The following is a 24,609-nucleotide window of genomic DNA, read 5'->3' as shown; positions in this document are numbered from 1 at the left end:
TCACCACTTGCTATAAGCTAAGGATGAAAATATTTTAAGGTAAGTAATATGTGTACTGTATATGCATTTTTTAGATTTAGCTCTATTGCTCACTTACTATATGATAGTGTAACCATATTACCAGGCTGTTATATGCATTTGAAGGTGATTTTTGTTTTACAGCAGTAGCCCAGAACCTAACCTGTTATATAAGCGGGGCCCTCCTGTATACCAAATGGAAAAGTATCAGAATTATTTTTTTATTTTTTTTTTTATTAACACATCGGCAATTATATTTTTCAAAAACTGCTATTATAGTCCTTCACACAACTGATGTGTTGGCTGTGACCTTGTGTCACCTAGGAAAAAGCCTGGAACATACAGTGCATTATGGGATGCAGTACAGCCTCTCCTCACTTAGTGATGTATTTGTTTACTGACGCTTTGGACTTACGATGGGCTCTGACCAGTATTCACACCTAAATAATGTATATTAGAGCTGATTTCCTCTGTTCTGTTTATTTCAATATACAGTACACTATTGTATAAATATTTAAAAATATATCAGAACTGTTATAAATGGTGAAAAGGTGACATTAAAACAGTATCAGAGATGGTTGACACAAACTCACCACCATTATAGTATGCTCCTCACTTAGCTACAAATTTGTTTAACGACGTGGTCTCAGGAACAGAACTCCATTGTTAAGTGAGGAGAGGCTGTATTGGTGTATTGGAGTGCATGAGAGTTGAGTACAGCACCACATCTGGTACCATGGCAAGGAGTCATATTGAGAAGATTTTGACAGTGGTCCAAGAGGGACTAAAATGTTATCCTGCAGCTTGAAGTGATATAAGCTGCAGTGAAAACTTTATTGAATTTCACAGAAATCGCGTTAAACTCGTTAGTTACAGTATCCAATATTAAAATCTACTTTTAGATATACACTATGGATGGAGATGTGCAAAAAATAGTTACAGTGGAACCCTGAGTTTCGGCAGCTTCGAGTTTCCACCGCTTTTTTGGGCTAAATTTTGTCCTGAGTTTCGGCCTGTGCCCAGTGTTTCAGCCGGCATACCAGACCTGTCCACCTGCCCGCGCAGGTGTTGTGAGCCAGTCTAGCTTTGTTTATCTTTGAGTGAACATTACCCTGTGCACTCATCCAAACATTTCACAACAAATTCATTGTATTTAGTGCTTGTTTATTGATTGTGACTGTGAAGTAAACCACCATGGGCCCAAAGGAACTTCCTAGCGGCAGCCATATGGTAAAGAAAGTGAGAAACACCATAGCAGTGAAGGAGGAGATAATACAAAAATACGAGTGGTGTACGTATGGGAGAGCTTACCAGGATGTATGGCAAAAACAAATCAACAATCACTTCTATCCTGGCAAAGAGAAAAGAACTCAAAGAAGCTGATGTTGCGAAAGGTGTTGACATGATAACCAAAAAATAGATCACAAACAGTCAAAGAAGTTAAGAAGTTGTTGCTGGTGTGGATCAACAATATACAGATAGCGGGTGATCATTTGTGAATAGGCAAGGCAGTTGCATGCTGATCTTGTAAAGAAAATGCCTGGAACCAGTGCTGGTGTTAGTGAATTTAAGGCCAGCAGAGGCTGGTTTGACAGATTTAGGAAGCATAGTGGCATACACAGTGTGGTAAAGCATGGCGAGGCAGCAAGTTCAGACAAACATGCGGCTGAAAACTTCATGAGTGAATTTAATGGGTACGTAGACTGAAAAATTCAAATCCCAACAAGTGTTCAGTTGTGATGAAACAGGCCTCTTTTGGAAGAAAATGCCAAAGAGGACCTACATTACTCAGGAGGAAAAGGCACTGCCAGGACACAAGCCTATGGAAGACAGGCTAACTCTTTTGTTCTGTGCTAATGCTAGTGGGGATTTTGAAGTGAAGCCTTTACTGGTGTATCACTCAGAAAATCCCAGAGTGTTCAAGAAAAACAATGTTATCAAAAGTAAATTGTGTGTGCTGTGGGAAGCTAGTCATAATAAGGCATGAGTCACGAGGCAAATTTCCAAAGAGTGGGTCCATGAAGTGTTTGGCTCCAGTGTGAAATAATACGTCCTATAATTTGCCACTCAAGTGCCTCCTGGTGCTGGACAGTGCTCCTGATCATCCTCCAAACTTGGTAGACCTCTTGTCTAGTGACTTCAGTTTTATAACAGTGAAGTTCTTGCCTCCTAACACCACTCCTCTCATCCAGCCCATGGACCAGCAGGTCATTTCTAACTTCAAAAAACTCTATACAAAAGCAGTGTTTGAAAGGTGCTTTGAGGTGACCTCAGACACTGAATTGACCCTAAGAGAGTTCTGGAGAAATCACTTCAGTACCTACAATTGCATAAGCCTTATAGGTAATGCTTGGGAGGGAGTGACTTCCAGGACTTCGAACTCTGCTTGGAGAAAATTGTGGCCGCAATGTGTCCTCCAGAGGGATGTTGAAGGGTTTGAGGCTGACCTGACCCTGCCGACCCTCTGCCTGTTGTGGAAGGTATTGTGGCATTGGGCAAGTCCATAGGGTTGAAGGTGAGTGGTGAGGGTATGGAAGAGTTGGTGGAGGACCACAGGGAAGAGCTAACCACTGAAGAGCTGCAAGAGCTTCAACTGGAACAGCATCAGACCACAGCTCAGGAACTTGCTTCAGAGGAGTAGGAAGAGGGAGTGAAGGAAGTGCCTTCTTCAGCAATTAAGGACATGTGTGGAATAAGTTGCAAAGTTTTGTGGAAAAATACCACTTTGAGCAAGCTGAAACAAGCCATCTCTGCAATATGTTCAGTGACAAAACAATCCCCCATTTTAGGCAAATCTTAAAGACACGCCAGAAACAGAGCACTCTTGACAGTTATTTTGTGAGACAGGAATCCAGTGACTCTCAAGCTGGTCCTAGTGGCATTAAAAAGAAGGGAAGTAACCCCAGATAAGGACTTGTTACCTAAAGTCTTTATGGAAGGGAATTCCCCTTCCAAACAATAAGTCCTCACTCTCTCTCCTCCTCCCTATCTTCCAGATGCCAGCAAGACTTTTCAATAAAGGTACGTAAATATGATTTTAAATGTTTATTTTATTTTTTTATTTTAATAAGTCAGCCGTTTCCCACCGAGGCAGGGTGGCCTAAAATGAAAGAAAATCCCCAAAAAGAAAATACTTTCATCATCATTCAACACTTTCACCTCACTCATATATAATCACTGTTTTTGCAGAGGTGCTCAGAATACAACAGCTTAGAAGCATATACGTACAAAGATACACAACATATCCCTCCAAACTGCCAGTATCCCAAACCCCTCCTTTAAAGTGCAGGCATTGTACTTCCCATTTCCAGGACTCAAGTCCAGCTATATATCAGGTCCTTAACCCCCTTCAGGGTCCAAGGCCAAAATCTGAAGTGGTGCTCCAGTGTCCAAGAAATTTTGAAAAAAAGAAAAATTATTTTTTCTTACAGAATTATAGAGCATATTTTTGTGAAGGTAATAAGACAAAAAAACAAAAAAATCTGATCAGTACTTACCGAGATACAGTGCCAAGAAGTTTGTCCAAAATGATGTGGTGGTGGCAACATCGACAAATTCCACATACGCGCATTACTTTATTTAGCGGTTTTTATAGTTTTTTCTCTTCTTTTCCAATTTTTTTCTTTTCCTACTAACATTTGGGGCCTGAGAGACCAATACTGTATATAATGTATATATATAAACTCACTAGTGGTATTGAACACAATAACAACACTAAAGTTATTATCATATTATTGTTTACCACTGTTGTTTATTACAATAAACATGCACAAATCTAGTATAATACTACTGTTCGATCATATATTTACATGTTTACAATCACTGGACATGGTTTTAGAACTGCTGGAGCTTGTGGAACTCCTTGAAACAAGGCACCATGCACGGAGGCACCTTACATTCCTCACACATAAACCGAGTGTCTTGCGTCTTTGTTGCCATCGTTTTGTTTGTGCACAGACGATGCATCTCTTCTGAGCAAATTTCTTCTGAGTTGAAGGAAGCTGTATTATGAAATGATCACCCTCCCTCCTCAAATGCTTGGGTATATCCTGAGTAATTCGAGGACCTTGTTGTATAGCAGGTGTTCTTACCTGGTACTTCATTATGAGTTGTCTGACAACAGACAAACAAAATTCACCATACTGTGGTCTGTTGCCAGTCTTTATTTGGTACATATTATGTGCATTAAGCATTGAAATGTCCATGAGATGGAAGAAAAGTTTCATGTACCACTTGTAACTCTTAGGAACACAATCAACAAAACCAATCTGCATGTCACATTTGTCAACCAAGCGCATGTTTTGTGTATAATCAATCACTGTCACTGGTTTTCGAATGCGTTCATTAGTCACTCAATCAACTTTGCCACTGTCTTGCATTTCATTACGGTGAATGGTTGTCAACAATGTGACATCTCGTTTGTCATGCCACCATAATGCCATGATGTCATTGGCAGTAAACACCTGCACGTCATCACCACGAGCACCTGCCTTGAGCCTGGGCATATGTTTACAATTAGAACGCACTGTGCCACACACATCTGTCTTGTTCACTCGCATGAAATCACTGAGTAATGGGCTTGTGTACCAGTTATCGGTATATAATGTATGCCCCTTACCAAGGTAAGGTGCCATCATGTTTCTCACTACATCACCTGAGATACCCAATAACATCTTGGTATCTTTCAATGTTTTACTTCCCATGTATACAACAATATCCAACACCAGGCCACTGTCACAGTCACAGAGTACAAACAGTTTTATACCAAAGCGTTTCCTCTTGCTCGGTATATACTGCTTGAATGACAGTCTACCTTTGAACAAAATCAAAGACTCGTCAATTACAAGATTCTTGAATGGATAAAAGTATATGCTGAACTTTTGTTTGAGATACATGAAAACATTTCTAATCTTGTATAACCTGTCACGTCTGTCAGGCCTGGTTTTGTCAGAGAAGTGCAACATACGTAACAGTAAGATAAACCTGTTCACTGGGATGATTTCACTGAAGGCCGGGGTAGAAATTAGCCGATCTGTGGACCAGTATGCTTTTATATTATGCTTATAGACATGAGGCATAAGCATTATTGTTGTAAAAAGCAAATACATTTCTGCAACAGTCGTCTCTTTCCACCTGTGTAGTCTTGACTGTGGTGATATGATTGTATTTGCCATGGTGTACTCAAAATACTTATTACTTTCCCTGACAATAGTTTCCATCAATGGCTGGTCAAAGAATAATTCAAAGAATTCCAGTTCATTGGCCGTGGTTCCAAGGGGACAAGTAGATAGAATTCCACTTTGAGAGTCATCAAAGTGGTGAGGCTTGGGAACAAAATTGGGATTTTGCTGCCAATCCCAGATACGGTTTGCTTGTGGATACTGGACATCATAGGCTGGTTGTGCGGGTGGTTGTGGTTGTGATGGGCTGGTGGCTGACGCTCCGCTTTGTCCTTGAACTGACGAGTCAGCAGCGTGGGTCCCAGCCTGGGCTGGTGAGTCACGCATGGCGGTGCCACTACCATCACTACCACCATCTACTGATGCCTGTGGTCTATCCATGCCAAGTGTAGCCACATCATCCTCACTATCACTATCTAAACCTGGTGTAGGGCCATGGGATGTACTCCGGGATGTACTTCGTCCCCTGGGCACAGCATAGGGTACACTACCCGAGCGCATGCGGCGGCGAACATACCGACGCTTCACTGGTGAATATGATTCCTCACTATCACTACTCGAATGATCGTCAAGCGCAATAAAATCACAATCCACGTCACTATCATCATCATTACTGAAGTCAGAGGCCTGGCCACGCAAAAATATTAGTTTTCTCTTGCGTTGAGGCACAACCGACCGTGAGTCACGAGTGCCCACACCAGAGGTAGAAGGTTGAGGATCATCAGGGTTTTCTGCACTATTATCGATATCCTGGTCATTCCTTTCGGTCATTAACTGATCAGAGCCATAGAATTCGTCTTCATTTCCACTTCCATCAGTGTCAGAACTATCAGATAGGAAGAGGAGAGTCCCAATTTTCCGGGGAGTGAGAGCTGACTTGCAACGAGGCATGGTGAACAAGGGTAACTGAGCCGGCGTTCCCACAATGCTATGCAGGCGCCTAGATTTTTTGTTTATGGCGCACACCCACCACGCAGACCCGTTCTCTCACATGTAGGCCTATGAGCGCTTTCGTGCTAAATTTGATGGCGCTAGAATTTTGGTGTAGATCTATGGTTTGGACACTCAGTGTGAAGCCGTAGATCTACGGGACGGACCCTGAAAGGGTTAAGCAAACACTATGATGACCTCCTGGCACTCCTTGAGTTGCTAAAAACACCCTTCTCCTGCATTATTCTTACTGAGACCTGGCTTAAGCAGGACACAATAGATATCTACCGTCTACCAGGATGCACAGCAATCCACAACTGCAGACCATACCAAGTTGGGGGTGGTATTGCAATCTATTACTCTAACCAGTTATCTTGTATTAGCACCACTTGCTTTAGTGATGAATATGGGGAATACATTTTTGCTAATTTTACTGTAAAAAACCTTAAGATGCCTATAACAATTGGTGCCATTTACCAGATACCCCACACAAACATCCCAAACTTCAGTGAGAAATTAAAGGCACTAATAACAAAAAGACAAATGAACAAGCACCACCTTCTCTTAGCTGGAGACTTCAACATCAACCTTGGTTTACTAGATGATCAGCCTGTAACTGATTTCATCAACAATATGAACAACACACTTCTCATACCAACAATAACTAAACCAACAAAGCTCACGGAGACAAGTGCAACCATAATAGACCACATATGGACCAATATACTAGTCCCCTTAAATCAGGGATAATCACAGACAGCACTACGGACCACTACCCTACCTTCCTCTTAATAAACATTAGTAAACCACCACTGGAATACAACAAAGTTTCATTTAGACTCCATGATGAGGCCTTAATAAGGAAGTTCACAGCTGACCTAGAGACTGTTGACTGGCCTACAGAATTCTCCAAGGCCAATGGTATTGATGACGGGACAGATATTTTTCTTAACAAATTACTTAGAGTATACAATAAACATTGTCCTGTAAAAACGAAACAGATCACGAGTAAACAGCTTAGTTGCCCATGGCTAACCAGCAGTATTCTGAAATCCATTGATAAGAAACACCAATATCAAAAGCAATATAGACAGGGCTTAATACACAAAGATATTCTTAAACACTATTCATCAGTCCTCACCAAAGTAATAAAGAAAGCCAAATAACTATACTACTCCAGCAGATTCACTGACACAAGAGGAGATATAAAAAAGACCTGGAAAACACTCTCCCAGATTCTAGGGACCCACAAACTGAAAAAAACCAAGAATATAGTCCTAACTAAACCTAATGAAACACCACTGCATCCCACTGACACAGCTAACAAGATAAACGACTTCTTCTCAACCATAGGATCTACTCTCGCCAATAAAATCCCACTTACCAATCCCCATGCCAGGGACTACCTAGATGGGAATTTCCCAAATTCCTTCTATCTTGTACCAACTGAGCCCACGGAAGTCACCGAGATTATAAAGTCACTTAAAAATAACTCAGGGAATCTGTCTCATGTCCCACCATTATTGTACAAGCGAGCGGCCCATGTCCTTTTGCATGCTATTTCATTACTTTTTAACAAGTCACTAGAAACTAGCACCTTCCCGAAATTACTCAAGACAGCAAGGGTTACACCAATACATAAAGGTGGTTACCCTACAGATTTAAACAACTATAGGCCAATATCAAACTTACCATTGCTATCCAAAATCCTTGAGAAACTCGTGCAAAGGAGACTATATTCATTTATAACGACACAAAACATACTCAACCCCTGCCAATTTGGATTCAGGAAAAATAAAAGCGCTAATGATGCAACTATAAAAATGCTAGGTCTGCTTTACACAGAATTGGAAAATAAGGAATATCCGTTAAGAATTTTTATTGTCCTAAGAAAAGCTTTTGACACAATAGACCACGGCATCCTACTCCACAAACTTGACCATTATGGTATAAGAGGCCATGCGCTTGCATATTTCAAATCCTACCTTACTAATAGGTATCAGTATGTCACCATTAAAGACACAGCAGCATCAACATGGCCACTTGATACTGGAGTTCCACAGGGAAGTGTCCTTGGTCCCCTGCTCTTCCTCATATACATCAATGATCTTCCAAACGTATCCCAACACCTGAACCCCATTCTCTTTGCTGACGACACGACTTATGTCGTCTCTCACCCTAATCTTGCCACCCTCAACACTGTTGTTAACGAGGAACTGCTCAAAATATCGACTTGGATGACAGCCAATAAACTTACGCTTAACACTGACAAAACCTACTATATTATGTTTGGTAGCAGAGCAGGAGTTTCGCAAATTAACATTAAGATCGACAGCACTCTTATTGCCAGACATAATGAGGGCAAATTCCTAGGCCTGTACCTCGACAACAACCTGAATTTCAGCACTCACATCCAACCCATAACCAAAAAAGTATCCAAAACGGTTGGGATCCTCTCCAAGATACGATACTACGTGCCACAAAATGCCCTTCTCACACTATACCACTCACTTATTTATCCATACTTCACCTATGCTATTTGTGCTTGGGGATCAACTGCAGCAACACACCTAAAGCCAATAATAACCCAACAAAAAGCTACAGTAAGAATAATCACTAAATCCCATCCCTGGCAACACACTCCCCCACTCTTCATAGATCTAAACTTACTCCATGTTCAGTACATCCACACTTACTACTGTGCAATCTACATCTACGGGACCTTAAATTCCAATATTAACCTTGACCTAAAACGCTTTCTCGATAGTTGTGACAGAACCCACAGGCATAACACTAGACACAAACATCTCTATGACATTCCCCATGTCCGACTAAACCTTTACAAAAATTCAGTGTATGTCAAAGGCCCTAAAATCTGGAGCATCCTACCTGAAAACTCGAGAACTGCAGACACATTCATCACCTTCAAAACTACCAATAGAAAACATTTTATCTCCCTAATACACCCTGTCAACTAAGTACATGAATACCACCTGGTGGTTCACACTTACACTCATGCATTTGACCATAAACACAGAAATATCAATCTTAATCTTAAAATAATGAACAAGTTGGCCTGTGATACTCCAATACTGAAACTATGTACTGTGCCAAAACAAAAGCATTCACATTGCTAAACTCACAAACTAGTATTTAGTCACTTAGCCATAATACCAGCTTACCTCATAATTTGTAATATTTTAAAGTTAAAAATTAATCTAAGTCTGCCCGAAATGCATAGCCATGCTAGGTGTTCTAGTGGGCCCCTCTGTAATTAGTATTTTACTACATGTAAACCACACAATAACCTAATTCTGTAAACTCAGCATTGTAATTCTTATAGAGAATAAACTTGATTTGATTTGATTTGATATAAAAATAAATGGTTTCCCGTTTTTTTTTTGTTTTTCAACAAGTCGGCCGTCTCCCACCAAGGCAGGGTGACCCAAAGAGAAAGAAAATCCCCAAAAAGAAAATACTTTCATCATCATTCAACACTTTCACCTCACTCACACATAATCACTGTTTTTGCAGAGGGGCCCAGAATACAACAGTTTAGAAGCATATACGTATAAAACTACACAATATATCTCTCCAAACTGCCAATATCCCAAACCCCTCCTTTAGAGTGCAAGCATTGTACTTCCCATTTCCAGGACTCGAGTCCGGTTATATAAAATAATCGATTTCCCTGAATCCCTTCACTAAATGTTACCCTGCTCACACTCCAACAGATCGTCAGGTCCCAAATACCATTTGTCTCCATTCACTCCTATCTAACACGCTCACACACGCTTACTGTAAGTCCAAACCCCTCGCCCACAACACCTCCTTTACCCCTCCCTCCAACCTTTTCGAGGACGACCCCTACCCCGCCTCCCTCTCCCTATAGATTTATACGCTCTCCATGTCATTCTACTTTGATGCATTCTCTCTAAATGACCAAACCACCTCAACAAATCCTCTTCAGCCCTCTGACTAATACTTTTATTAATTCCACAACTCCTAATTTCCACACTCCAAATTTTCTGCATAATATTTACACCACACATTGCCCTTAGACAGGACATCTCCACTGTCCGACCGCCTCCTTGCTGCAGCATTTACAACCCAAGTTTCACACCCATATAAGAGTGTTGGTACTACTATGCTTTGATACATTCCCTTCTTTGCCTTCATAGATAACATTTTTTGCCTCCACATATACCTCAATGCACCACTCACCTTTTTTCCTTCATCATTTCTATGATTAACCTCATCCTTCATAAATCCATCCACTGACACGTCAACTTTCAAATATGTGAAAATATTCACTTCTTCCATACTCCTCTTCCCCAATTCAATATCCAATTTTTCTTTATCTAAATCATTTGATACACTCATCACCTTATTTTTTTCTATGTTCACTTTCAACTTTCTGCCTTTACACACGTTCCCAAATTCGTCCACTAACCTTTGCAATTTTTCTTTAGAATCTCCCATAAGCACAGTATCATCAGCAAAAAGTAACTGTCTCACTTCCCATTTTGTATTTAATTCCCCATAATTTAATCCCAACCCTCTCCCGAACACCCTAGCATTTACTTCTTTTACAACCCCATCTATAAATATATTAAACAACCATGGTGACATTACACATCCCTGTCTAAGACCTACTTTTACCAGGAAATAGTCTCCCTCTCGTCTACATACCCTAACCTGAGCCTCGCTATCCTCATAAAAACTCTTTACAGCATTTAGTACCTTACCACCTATTCCATATACTTGCAACATCTGCCACATTGCTCCCCTATCCACTCTATCATATGCCTTTTCTAAATCCATAAATGCAATAAAAACTTCCCTACCTTTTTCTAAATACTGCTCACTCTAAAACCTCCTTGCTCATCCACAATTTTACATTCTGTCTTACCTCTAATTCTTTCAGTAATAACCCTACCATACACTTTTCCTGGTATACTCAGTAAACTTATTCCTCTATAATTTTTACAATCTCTTGTCCCCCTTCCCTTTATATAAAGGGACTACACACTCTCTCCACCAATCCCTAGGTACCTACCCCTCTTTCTTACATTTATTAAGCAAAAATACCAACCACTCCAACACTATGTCCCCCCTTGCTTTTAACATATCTCTCATGATCTCGTCAGCTCCAGCTGCTTTACTCCCTTTCATTCTGTGTAATGCCTCACATATCTCCCCCACACTCACATCCTGCTCTTCTTCACTCCTAAAAGATGATATACCTCCCTGGCCAGTGCATGAAATTTCCCTGAATCCCTTCACAAAATATTACCCTGCTCACACTCCAACAGCTCGTCAGGTCCCAAATACCATTTGTCTCCATTCACTCCTATCTAACATGCTCATGCATGCTTGCTGGAAGTCCAAGCCCCTCACTCACAAAACCTCCTTTACCACCTCTCTTCAACCTTTTCTAGGATGTCCGCCACCCTGCATTCCTTCCCCTACAGTTTTCTACACTCTCCATGTCATTCTACTTTGATTCATTCTCTCTATTTATTTATGTATTGTATTAATCATATAAATACTATATGTATGTTAAACAATAGTTATTCTTTAAAAAATGTATTTTTTGGGAATATTTGTGTGTCTGGAACAGATTAATTTTATTTACATTATTTCTCATGGGACATATTGCTTCGACTTTAGGCCGTTTCGAGTTTAGGCCAAGCTCCTGGAGTGGATTACGGTCGAAATTCGGGGTTCCACTGTATTTACAACATGTGTTAAACTAAAATTTGAATATACAGTGCTGGTATGAGGTGAGGTCCTTGTGTAAAAAATTTTTGAGCATACTTGATAAAGTCCTAAGATGAGCTGCAAAATATCTCTCAAAGCAAAAAAAAATTGAGTTATGAAGAAAATAAAAAAACACAACATGTGCTCTTATTGGCCAATAGGAGGAAAACACTTCATGAAAACATACAGGATTATGTTATGCTCTTGGGAGATTCGGAAGAGAAGTTGCAGAGGTTGGTGAATGAATTTGGTAGGGTATGCAAAAGAAGAAAATTAAAAGTGAATACAGGAAAGAGTAAGGTTATGAGGATAACAAAAAGATTAGGTGATGAAAGATTGGATATCAGATTGGAGGGAGAGAGTATGGAGGAGGTGAATGTATTCAGATATTTGGGAGTGGACGTGTCAGCGGATGGGTCTATGAAAGATGAGGTGAATCATAGAATTGATGAGGGGAAATGGGTGAGCGGTGCACTTAGGAGTCTGTGGAGACAAAGAACTTTGTCCTTGGAGGCAAAGAGGGGAATGTATGAGAGTATAGTTTTACCAACGCTCTTATATGGGTGTGAAGCATGGGTGATGAATGTTGCAGCGAGGAGAAGGCTGGAGGCAGTGGAGATGTCATGTCTGAGGGCAATGTGTGGTGTGAATATAATGCAGAGAATTCATAGTTTGGAAGTTAGGAGGAGGTGCGGGATTACCAAAACTGTTGTCCAGAGGGCTGAGGAAGGGTTGTTGAAGTGGTTCAGACATGTAGAGAGAATGGAGCGAAACAGAGTGACTTCAAGAGTGTATCAGTCTGTAGTGGAAGGAAGGCGGGGTAGGGGTCGGCCTAGGAAAGGTTGGAGGGAGGGGGTAAAGGAGGTTTTGTGTGCGAGGGGCTTGGACTTCCAGCAGGCATGCGTGAGCGTGTTTGATAGGAGTGAATGGAGACAAGTGGTTTTTAATACTTGACGTGCTGTTGGAGTGTGAGCAAAGTAACATTTATGAAGGGATTCAGGGAAACCGGCAGGCCGGACTTGAGTCCTGGAGATGGGAAGTACAGTGCCTGCACTCTGAAGGAGGGGTGTTAATGTTGCAGTTTAAAAGCTGTAGTGTAAAACACCCTTCTGGCAAGACAGTGATGGAGTGAATGATGGTGAAAGTTTTTCTTTTTCGGGCCACCCTGCCTTGGTGGGAATCAGCCAGTGTGTTAATAAAAAAAAAATTAAAAGAATAGTTTAATAAAGATTTGGTAAACCTTTTACAGTCTCTCAGTTACATATGTTATTGATGCGGCAGTGGTTTCAAGTTGGAAAAATTCAGATTCAGGAAGGATATAGGAAAGCACTGGTTTGGTAATAGAGTTGTGGATGAGTGGAACAAACTCCTGAGTACAGTTATTGAGGCTAAAACATTGTGTAGTTTTAAAAATAGGTTAGATAAATACACGAGTGGGTGTGGGTGGGTGTGAGTTGAACCCGACTAACTTGTGCTGCTGGGTCTGGTGCCGTGCTCCTTCCTTGAGTGGAGGTGACTAGACTGGGTGGGTCATTGGGCTGTTCCGAGGAGGGGGGTCATTGGGCTAATCCAGGGGGGGACATGGACCTGCTTCTCATGGGTCAGTAGGCCTGTTGCAGTGTTCCTTCTTTTTAATGTTCTTATGACTGACTGACTTGACTGACTGATTTACTGACTTGACTGAATAACTTACTACTAACTGATTTACTGACTTGACTGAATAACTTACTAACTGATTTACTGACTTGACTGAATAACTTATTAACTGATTTACTGACTTGACTGAATAACTTACTGACTTGACTTATTGAATGACTTAAAATTAGACTTTTTCACTTTTTCACAATCATCGACAAATGCCAACACCCACAGTTTAAGGTCTGAAATACTATTATTTCTGTTGCATTTGTAGTCTTAAGCAGTAAAAACAACATAATAAATACATCACGACAATGAATTACAATTACATATTCCTTTTATTTTTGTAAGATTTGGAGGTCAAAAAAAAAGTTGTTTGGCTTTTTTTTTTGGGGGGGGGGTGTCCCAGGAACGTAACCCTATTTTTCCCATAAGTTATTCAGTTTGTCTTACACGGCATTTTCAGGAACGTAACTTCCGTGTTAAACAATGGTCTACTGTATGTGTTTATATGTCCAGTGGAACCTCGGTTTTCGTATGCCCTGGTTTTCGTAGTATTCGGTTTTCGGCGACTTTTTTCATTGAAATTTTGTCCCAGTTTTTGTACATCCGCTCGGTTTTCATATAGTTGACAATGGTCCACCATACCAAACGCGTCCGCCTGCCCGCACCCACAGAAAACATCCCAGTCATTCCGACTCAGTCTGGCTTTATTTCTGATGAATGATCATTACCTCCGTGCGTTCATCTGAAGCATTTCATAATAATCCATTGTTTTTGTGCTTGTTTATTGAGTGCAGCTGCTAAATAAGCCACCATGGGGCCAAAGAAAGTTCCGAAAGTACGAAAGTAGCATACACGTGGCTGATTTCGCCAGTAAAAGACAAAGAAAGGAAGTAACCCCAGATAGGGCCTTGATACCTGAAGTCCTTATGGACAGGGATTCCCCTTCCAGAAAATAGCCTCTCCTCCCTCTCCTCTCCTTGCCGTCTTCCATACGCCAACAAGAGTCTTCGATAAAGGTAAAAGTGATGTTAAATGTTCATTTATCCTTTCATTAGTCATTTATATTTATTCCTCATTGTTTTCTGTATGTAAAACTATAGTTATTCTCTATAAAATGTATTTTTTATTAATATTTTTGGGAGTTTGCAACGGATTAATTAGATTTACATTATTTCTTGTGGGAAATATTGCTTCAGTTTTCATACACTTCAGTTTTTGTCACACTTCTGGAACGAATTAATCACAAAAACCGAGGTTCCACTGTATATGTATGTGCATATATATTTATGTATTTATTTATTATTATACTGTATTTGTGTATTTCCTAGGTAGTAGGTTGGTAGACAACATCCACCCAGGGGGATACTACCGTCCTGCCAAGTGAGTGTAAAAAGGAAACCTGTAATTGTTTTACATGATGGTAGGATTGCTGGTGTCTTTTTTCTGTCTCATAAACATGCAAGATTTCAGGTACGTCTTGTTACTTCTACTTACACTTAGGTCACACTACACATACATGTAGAAGGATATACACACCCCTCTGGGTTTTCTTCTATTTTCTTTCTAATTCTTGTTCTTGTTTATTTCCTCTAATCTCCATGGGGAAGTGGAACAGAATTCTTCCTCTGTAAGCCATGCGTGTTGTAAGAGGCGACTAAAATGCCAGGAGCAAGGGGCTAGTAACCCCTTCTCCTATATAAATTACTAAATTTTAAAAGAGAAACTTTCGTTTTTCTTTTTGGGCCACCCCGCCTCGGTGGGATACGGCCGGTTTGTTGAAAAAAAAAATTATTATTTATTATTATATATATGTATTTATTTATTATTATATTTATGTATTTATTTATTATTATATTTATGTATTTATTTATATGCTGTATTACTGTTTATCTGCAGATTTAGGGTAGAGTATTTTCCTTGGACAAACCCCAAATAATAAATTGGTGTGCCTGTACTAAAATTATCTTACTCAGTGCCTAGGTGGATCACATATTTCAGTTTTCCTAGTTAATATCCATTTCGAATGCAGTGTAGAATATATGATCAACTTTGTCAGAGTAAGAAAGTTGCCATGGCTTATGTGTAAACCACGGTATGGGCGGGGATTGAACCCGCGGTGAGTGAGTCATAAAACTCCAGACCAACGTGTTAACCACTGAGCCAGCTGGCTACAATAAGATTCATCCAGCTAGGTATATTTATATACCATAGGAAGGTTAGCATAGGCACCACTGTGACTAATGCGTCGGTCTGGAGTTTTATGACTCACTTACTGTGGGTTCAGTCCCCACCTGTACCATGGCTTGCATTCGTGTCATTACGATTTCTTGAGCCATGGTTTATGTGTTGTTTTTGTGACAGGCCTGAAGGCCACAGCCAAACAACTTGTTATGTCTGACCCCCGAGTCTCTCTGCATGGCTAGCACCACTCTGCCTTCCACCACTTCAGTGAAAAATGGCTATCAGATAATACAGAATATTCATTCTGACCATTGTAATACCTCCATGAGCTCTCAAGATTCAAATAATCCTGCAATCAATATCACCAATAGAGAAGATCACTTAAATAATACAACGCACACACACAAGTTAAATAATTTGAGGTCCTGTTCATGGCTGTTTGCAAAAATTTCCAATTTTTGGTGAAGGATCTATTGTAAACTCAGTTGCTATTTCTTCTAGGAGTAGCTTGAAGCCTAAGTTTGCAAATATTGAAGTGACTGTAATTGCAGTTGCTAATGATGTTTGCTAGTAAACCATGAAATATATAAAAATAATACAGATACAGAGAACAATATTGCAAATAATAAATTTGATATTGGAAAAGAATTACTTACAAATAATCTTGGACTCGTATATATAGCATGAGAAAATAGACATATGCAAAACTAGATTAAATTCACAGTTCATTACTTATAATAGTAGAGTATTAGTTGATTTCCCTTCATCTCCTGATTACACCACATCCTTGCATTTTCCCTCTTTGATTCCCACAGGTCATAGACCAAATGGATTAGTCATGAATGATGAGATTCGGGAGGAGCTGTCTGTTGCTGCCTCAGTTACTTCACAAGCTTATGCAAATATTAGAGCTGGCAATACAGGTAAGTGGATAACTAGTGTGTGTGTATGTATGTATTTGTGGGTAGAGGTGTTTTGTGTGTGTTGTGTATGTGTTGCCTGTGTGTGTGTGTGTGTGTGTGTGTGTGTGTGTGTGTGTGTGTGTGTGTGTACTCACCTAATTGTGGTTGCAGGGGTCAAACACAGCTCCTGGCCCTGCCTCTTCACTGATTCAATTCAATTCAAGTTTATTCTCTATAAGGGTTCAATGTGGGGTTTACAGGTTTTGGGTATTGTGTGGTTTACATGTTATAAAATACTAATTACAGAGGGGGCCACTAGGACACCTAGCATGGCTAGGCATTTTGGGCAGACTTAGATCAATTCTTAACATTAAATCCTTACAGATTATGGTATTAAGGCTAAGTGACTACATCATAATTTGTGAGTTTAGCAATGTGAATGCTTTTGTTTTGGCACAATACAAAGCGTCTATATTGGAGTATCATAGGCAAACTTATGACTAATTAGGATTTATTATTTTAAGATTAAGATCAGTATTTCTGGGTTTATAGTCAGTGGGTGAGTGAGTGTAATTGTGAACCACCAGGTGGTTATCATGTAGTTAGTTGTCGGGGTGTATCAGGGAGATAAGATCTCGCTACTAGGTCTTCTCTCTCTCTGCTTCCAGAGCTTTGTCATACCTCATCTTAAAGCTGTGTATGGTTCCTGCCTCCACTACATCACTTCCCAGACTATTCCACTTCCTGACAACTTTGTGACTGAAGAAATACTTCCAAACATCCCTGTGATTCATCTGAGTCTTCAACTTCCAATTGTGACCCCTTGTTGCTGTGTCCCATCTCTGGAACATCCTGTCTTTGTCCACCTTGTCGATTCCTCTCAGTATTTTATATGTCGTTATCATATCCTCCCCATCTCTTTTGTCCTCCAGTGTTGTCAGGTCTATTTACCTTAAGCTCTTTTTGTTGAACATGCCTCTTAGCTCCGGGACTAGTCTTGTTGCAAACCTTTGGACTTTCTCTAGTTTCCTTACATGTTTGGCTAAGTGTGTGTTCTAAACTGGTGCTGCGTACTCCAATATAAGCCTAACGTACATGGTGTACAGGGTTCTGAATGATTCCTCATTAAGATGTCAGAATGCTGTTCTTAGGTCAGAATGCTGTTCTTAGGTTTGCTAGGCGCCTGTATGCTGCAGCAGTTATTTGGTTCATGTGCGCCTCAGGAGATGTGCTCGGTGTTATACTCACCCCAAGATCCTTTTCCTTGAGTAAGATTTGTATTATCTGGCCCCCTAGACTGTACTCTGTCTGCAATCTTCTTTGCCCTTCCCCAATCTTCATGACTTTGCACTTTGTGGGGTTGAACTCCAGGAGTCAGTTTCTGGACCAGATCTGCAGCCTGTCCCGATCCCTTTGTAGTTCTGCCTGGTCTTCGTCCGATGGAATTCTTCTCGTCAACTTCACATCATCTGCAAACAGAGACACCTCTGAATCTATTCCTTCAATCATGTTGTTCACAAATACCAGGAACAGCACCGGTCCTAGGACTGACCCCCTGTGGAACCCTGCTCGTCACAGGCGCCCACTCTGACACCTCGCCACGTACCATGACTCGCTGTTGTCTTCCTGACGGGTATTCCCTGCCTTCCCTGTTATCCCTGCCTGGTCCTCCACATTGTACACTAATCTCTTGTGTGGGACCGTGTCAAATGCCTTCTTACAGTCCAAGAAAGTGCAGTCTTCCCACCCCTCTCTCTTGTCTTACTGCTGTCATCCTGTCATAGAACTCAAGTAGGTTTGTGGCACAGGATTTCCCATCCCCAAAGCCGTGCTGGCTGTTATTGATAAGCTCATTCCTTTCTAGTTGCTCCACCACTCTTCTCCTGATAATCTTCTCCATGACTTTGCATACTATACATGTCAGTGACGCTGCTCTGTAGTTTAATGCTTCGTGTCTGTCTCCTTTTTTAAAAACTGGGACCACATTTGCTGTCTTCTACACCTCAGGTAATTTCCCTGTTTTGATAGATGTGTTGAAGATTGTTGTTAGTGGTACTCACAGCGCCTCTGCTTCCTCTCTCAGGACCCATGGAGAGATGTTATCTGGCCCCATCGCCTTTGAGGTATCTAGCTCACTTAGCAGCCTCTTCACTTCTTCCTCGGTTGTATTTATTGTGTCCAGCACTTGATGATGTACCCCACCTCTCCGTCTTTCTGGAGTCCCTTCTGTCTCCTCTGTGAACACTTCTTTGAGTCTCATGTTGAGCTCCTCACATACTTCATGGTCCTTTCTTGTGATCTCGCCTCCTTCCTTCCTCAGCCTGATTACCTGGTCTTTGACTGTTGTTGTTCTCCTGATGTGGCTGTACAACAGCTTTGGGTCAGATTTGGCTTTTGCTGCTATGTCATTTTCGTATTATTGTTGGGCCTCCGTTCTTACCCATGCATATTCATTTCTGGCTCTACGACTGCTCTCCTTATTCTCCTGGGTCCTTTGCTTTCTGTACTTCTTCCATTTTCTAACACTCTTCGTTTTGGACTCTTTACACCTTTTGGTGAACCAAGGGCTAATGCTGGTTTTGTTGTTATTTCTGTTACCCTTGGGCACAAATCTCTCCTCAGCTTCCTTGCATATTGTTGTCACGTATTCCATCATCTCATTTACTGCCTTCCCTGCCAGTTCTCTGTCCCACTGAACCCCATGCAGGAAATTCCTCATGCCTGTGTAGTCCCCTCTTTTATAGTTTGGCTTCATTCGTCCTGCCCTCCCTGCTTCCCTCTCCACTTGTAACTCTACTATATATTCGAAACTCAAAACCACATGATCACTGGTCCCAAGGGGTCTTTCATATGTGATGTCCTCAATATCTGCAAGACTCAAGGTGAATACTAGGTCCAATCTTGCAGGCTTATCCTCTCCTCTCTCTCTCTCTGGTAGTGTCCCTGTAGTGTTGGTACATGAGGTTTTCCAGTACCACCTCCACCATCTTAGCCCTCCATGTTTCTGGGCCCCCACATGGCTCCAGGTTCTCCCAGTCAATTTTCTTGTGATTGAAGTCACCCATAATCAGCAGCTTTGCCCTGGTCGCATGAGCCCTCCTGGTCACTTCAGCCAGTGTGTCAACCATCGCTCTATTGCTCTCATCATACTCTCGCCTTGGCCTCCTGCTGTTCTGTGGAGGGTTATGCATTGCTGTAATTACCACCATGGGACCTCCAGACTGAAGTGTTCCTATTATGTAGTCTCTTGCTTCTCTTCTGTCTGTGTGTACTCGCCTAGTTGTGGTTGCAGGAGCTGAGTCACAGCTCCTGGCCCCACCTCTTCACTGGTTGCTGCTAGGTCACTCTTCTTGCTCCTTGAGCTTTATTATACCTCTTCTTAAAGCTATGTATGGGTCCTGCCTCCACTACATCACTTCCCAGACTGTTTCACTTCCTGACAACTTTGTGACTGAAGAAATACTTCCTAACACCCCTGTGATTCATTTGAATCTCCAACTTCCATTTGTGACCCGTTGTTGCTGTGTCCCATCTCTGGACCATCCTGTCTCTGTCCACCGTGTCAATTCCTCTCAGTATTTTATATGTCGTTATCATATCCCCCCTATCTCTCCTGTTCTCCAGTATCGTCAGGTCTATTTACCTTAACTTCTCCTCATAGGAGATGCCCCTTAGCTCTGGGACTAGTCTTGTTGTAAATCTTTGCACTTTCTCTAATTTCTTTACATGCTTGACTAGGTGTGGGTTCCAAACTGATGCTGTATATTTCAATATAGGCCTGACATACATGGTGTACAGGGTCCTGAACGATTCCTTATTGAGATATCGGAATGCTATTCTTAAGTTTGCTAGGTGGCCATATGCTGCAGCAGTTATTTGGTTGATGTGCGCCTCAGATGTGCCTCGTGTTATACTTACCCCAAGATCCTTTTCCTTGAGTGAGGTTTGTAGTTTCTGGCGCCCTAGACTGTACTCCGTCTGCAGTCTTCTTTACCCTTCTCCAATCTTCATGACATTGCACTTGGTGGGGCTGAACTCCAAAGGCCAGTTTCCAGACCAGGCCTACAGCCTGTCCAGATCCCTTTGTAGTTCTGCCTGGTCCTCCTCCAATTGAATTCTCATCAACTTCACATCATCTGCAAAGAGGGACACTTCTGAGACTATTCCTTCGTCATGTCGTTCACATACACCAGAAACAGCACCGTTCTAGGACTGACACCTGTGGAACTCCGCTTGTCACGGGCGCCCACTCAGACACCTCATCGCGTACCATGACTCGCTGATGTCTTCCCGACAGGTATGCCTTGATTCATTGCAGTGCCTTCCCTGTTATACCTGCCTGGTCTTCCAGCTTATGCACTAATCTCTTGTGTGAAACTGTCAGAAGCCTTATTACAGTCCAAGAAAATGCAGTCTACCCACTCCTCTCTCTTGTCTTACTGCTGTCACCCTGTCGTATGTGTGTGTGTGTGTGTGTGTGTGAGTGTAAGAGTATGTGAGTGTATGTAAGAGAGAAAGGGAAAGAGTGAGAGGTAAAGGTAGAGAGAGAACATAATATTTATCTTAATTCATATGCTGTATACAATATGTATTGTTTTAAATTGACATCTGTCTCCTGCCAAGGCAGGGTTATCCAAAGAAGAAAACACACTTTCCATCATTCATTGAACTACCATCCTTCCAAAAGTGTGCTGGCATCACAGTCAGATTATTCTCCAACTGTAGTATCCCCACTCCTCCAGAGTGTAGGCACTGCCTTCTCCTTCTCCAGGACTCAGGTCCAACTAACCAATTTCCATGAATCCCTTTCATAAGAGTCGCCTTGCTCACAGTCTAAGGGTACATCCATTAGAAACCCTTTGTCCCCATTCACTTTTGTCTAACATACTCATGCAAGCCTGCTGGATGCTGAAATCTCTAAAACTCAAAGCCTCTTTTACTGCCCCCATCTGTTTTTGGGGCCACACACATTCCTCCTACCTTCTGCCCCTACATATCTGAACTTGAGCTCCACTCTGCTCATAAAAACTCAACTATTACTAACAATATACTACATATTCCATACATTTGCAATATTTGCCATATTGCTTCCCTCTCCACTTTAGTATATGCCTTTTCTAAATTCATGTAACAAACAGTTCCTATTCCTAACCTTTATTTAACCCTTTGGGGGTTTCGGACGTACTAGTACGTCTTACGACCCAGGATTTTTGACGTACTAGTACGCCTAAATTCTTCTGCCCTCAAATCTAGTGAGAGAAAGCTGGTAGGCCTACATATGTAAGAATGGGTCTATGTGGTCAGTGTGCACAGTATAAAAAAAATCCTGCAGCACACAGTGCGTAATGAGAAAAAAAAAACTTTGACCGTGTTTTTTGGATTCACTGTATTTTCGTATGGTATTTATTGTTGTATTCTAGTTTTCGTGGTCTCATTTTATAGAATGGAAGACATATTACAGAATTGAGATGATTTTGACTGGTTTTACAATGAAAAGTACCTTGAAATTGAGCTCAAAGTAGCAGAAATGTTCAATTTTTACCAAAATTCAAAAGTAAACAAATCATGCCAAGCATCCAATACACATCAACTGGTGAGTCTAATATTCTTTCACAAGTGCGCTGATGATATTTATACCATTTCTACACTAATGCAATAGTCTGCATAACAGTAAATCTTATTTTTTTGTAAGAATAAAAATTCAAAGTGGAAAGCCAAAGAAATATAAGAGGGGCCTGGGGATGTGACTAACAAACAGAGAACTTGTTATTTTAGTGCCAGGAATGTCTTTCTTGTTTATTCTGGACCCTATTCGGAAATTGGCATCTTTTGAAATTTGTGTGAAATTGGCAAAATTGCTAAATTCTGACCACTTTATTGGATAGTTGAAATCGATAAATGGGTGGTTTCTTGTACTCATTCAATAGAAAAAAATGGAGTTTTAGCGAAATAGTTATGATTTTTGTCAACTAGTACACTGGAATTGGCCGAAAATAGGACTCAAAGTGGGCAAAATCGCCAATGCGTAAACATCGTCGAGACCGCTAACTTCACGAGAGCATAATTCCGTAAGTTTTCCATCAAATTTCATACTTTTGGTGTCATTATGATCGGGAAAAGATTCTCTATCTTTTCATAAGAAAAAATTATTTTTTTTTTAAATTTGGCCGACCCTGAGAACAAGTCTCTGAGAGGACCTGTTGACCCCCAAAGGGTTAAGTATTGTTCACTTATATGCTTTGATGTAAATGCTAGATTTATACGCACATTTACCAGGATTTATTTGGTTGCACCCAAGGTTATGACAGATTCATTTATTGTATAGATTGCTAGTACATATTAACTTTCTTACTGCAGTTTTTTGTACAATGAATATTTCAAGATTTTCTTTTCTTATTAGTGTTTTGTTTTTTATTTGACTTCAGCTTCCAGTACTTGTAGAACATACTATATCTTCATTTTAATTTTTTTTTTTTTTCAAGAAGTCTCTATCACTCTCTCAAGAAATATTCACTCGCATCCTTTCAGCAAATTGTTTTCTTTTATAATTTTGTTGTGGCTGTAATCAAAGGTATTATGTAATTTGTATCAGTAAATTGCATTAAGTCTTCATATAAATTCAGCAACATTGCAATATGTTTTTGCATTTGGTCTATGGTTGCCATCTTTCCAGCTGCACCATTGTAAAGTACTGCCAGGGCTGGATTATGGGGTGTGCCAGACAAACAGTTGCCTCAGACACTGACCTATAAGGGGCACCAAAAAGCATGCCAGAGGCTATCAGACATTTTTCTGACATAACAGCCAGAAAAAAAAATTATGATGCACTACTAAAATTTAGATTACTGTAACACTGTAAAGGCCACTTTGAACTTCACAGTTTCTATAAGGTAAAGTGCAGTTCTTTAGCAAAAAGGAAGGTGTAAGTGGATTTTATTTTACTTGTGTAACAAAGCATAATCTTTTTGATTCAAGTATCAGTGGTTGTAAGGTACCAGTATTTGGAACATAAAAATGATTGAAGTGTTCCTTTAATTTTTTGAAGTAGCCTTTGAAACTTGTCACGATGTTACCTCTGTTTGTAGTGAATGTTAGTAATTAATGCTATCAACCTGTTTGATGGAAAAATGGTGATATGATGGGCAATTTCATGTGCATTAAGATAAAATGTTTCATTCAGTACATGAAAATAAAGTAAGAGGTATACAATTTATCTTTACACAAATAACCTGCACATAGGAGCAAGAAATTTACGACAGTGTTTCAGTCTGACTTGGACCATTAATTAATGTGTGACTAGTTAATGGTCCAAGTCAGACTGAAACATCATCTTAAGTTACTTTCTCCTATGTGTGGGTTATTTGAACATAAGAACATAAGAAAGAAGGAACACTGCAACAGGCCTACTGACCCATGCAAAGCAGGTCCATGTCCCCCCCTGGATTAGCCCAATGACCCACCCAGTCTAGTCACCTCCGCTCAAGGATGGAGCACTGCACCAGACCCAGCAGCACAAGCTAGTTAGGTCCAACTCTCACCCACCCACACCCACTCGTGTATTTATCTAACCTATTTTTAAAACTACACAACATTTTAGCCTGAATAACTGTACTCGAGAGTTTGCTCCACTCATCCATAACTCTATTACCAAACCAGTTCTTTCCTATATCCTTCCTGAATCTGAATTTTTCCAACTTGAAACCATTGCTGCGAGTCCTGTCTTGGCTGGAAATTTTCAGCACGCTATTTACATCCCCTTTATTTATTCCTGTTTTCCATTTATACACCTCGATCATATCCCCCCTAATTCTACACCTTTCAAGAGAGTGCAGATTCAGGGCCCTCAGTCTATCCTCATAGGGAAGATTTCTGATACATGGGATCATCTTTGTCATCCTCCTCTGTACGTTTTCCAGAGCATTTATATCCATTCTATAATACGGTGACCAGAACTGAGCAGCATAGTCTAAATGAGGCCTAACCAAGGATAT

The 24,609-nt window shown here is 40.7% G+C and overlaps 1 protein-coding gene across 16 annotated transcripts in view; it reads left to right on the top strand.

Moving 5' to 3' along the window:
• The window catches only part of Itpr (Inositol 1,4,5,-trisphosphate receptor), a 590,630-nt gene that overhangs the window by 452,459 nt on the left and 113,562 nt on the right, over positions 1-24,609 (top strand). For all 16 annotated transcript variants that reach the window (XM_070084086.1, XM_070084085.1, XM_070084080.1 and 13 more), the window contains one exon: positions 16,532-16,639. In XM_070084086.1, coding sequence (XP_069940187.1) covers positions 16,532-16,639 — 108 coding nt within the window. The remainder of the gene's footprint in view (positions 1-16,531; positions 16,640-24,609) is intronic.

Source organism: Cherax quadricarinatus, chromosome 11, assembly GCF_038502225.1.
Source record: "Cherax quadricarinatus isolate ZL_2023a chromosome 11, ASM3850222v1, whole genome shotgun sequence".
Taxonomy (NCBI): domain Eukaryota; kingdom Metazoa; phylum Arthropoda; class Malacostraca; order Decapoda; family Parastacidae; genus Cherax; species Cherax quadricarinatus.
The sequence above is the reverse complement of the archived record's forward strand: the minus strand, read 5'-3'. Positions and strand labels throughout refer to the sequence as shown.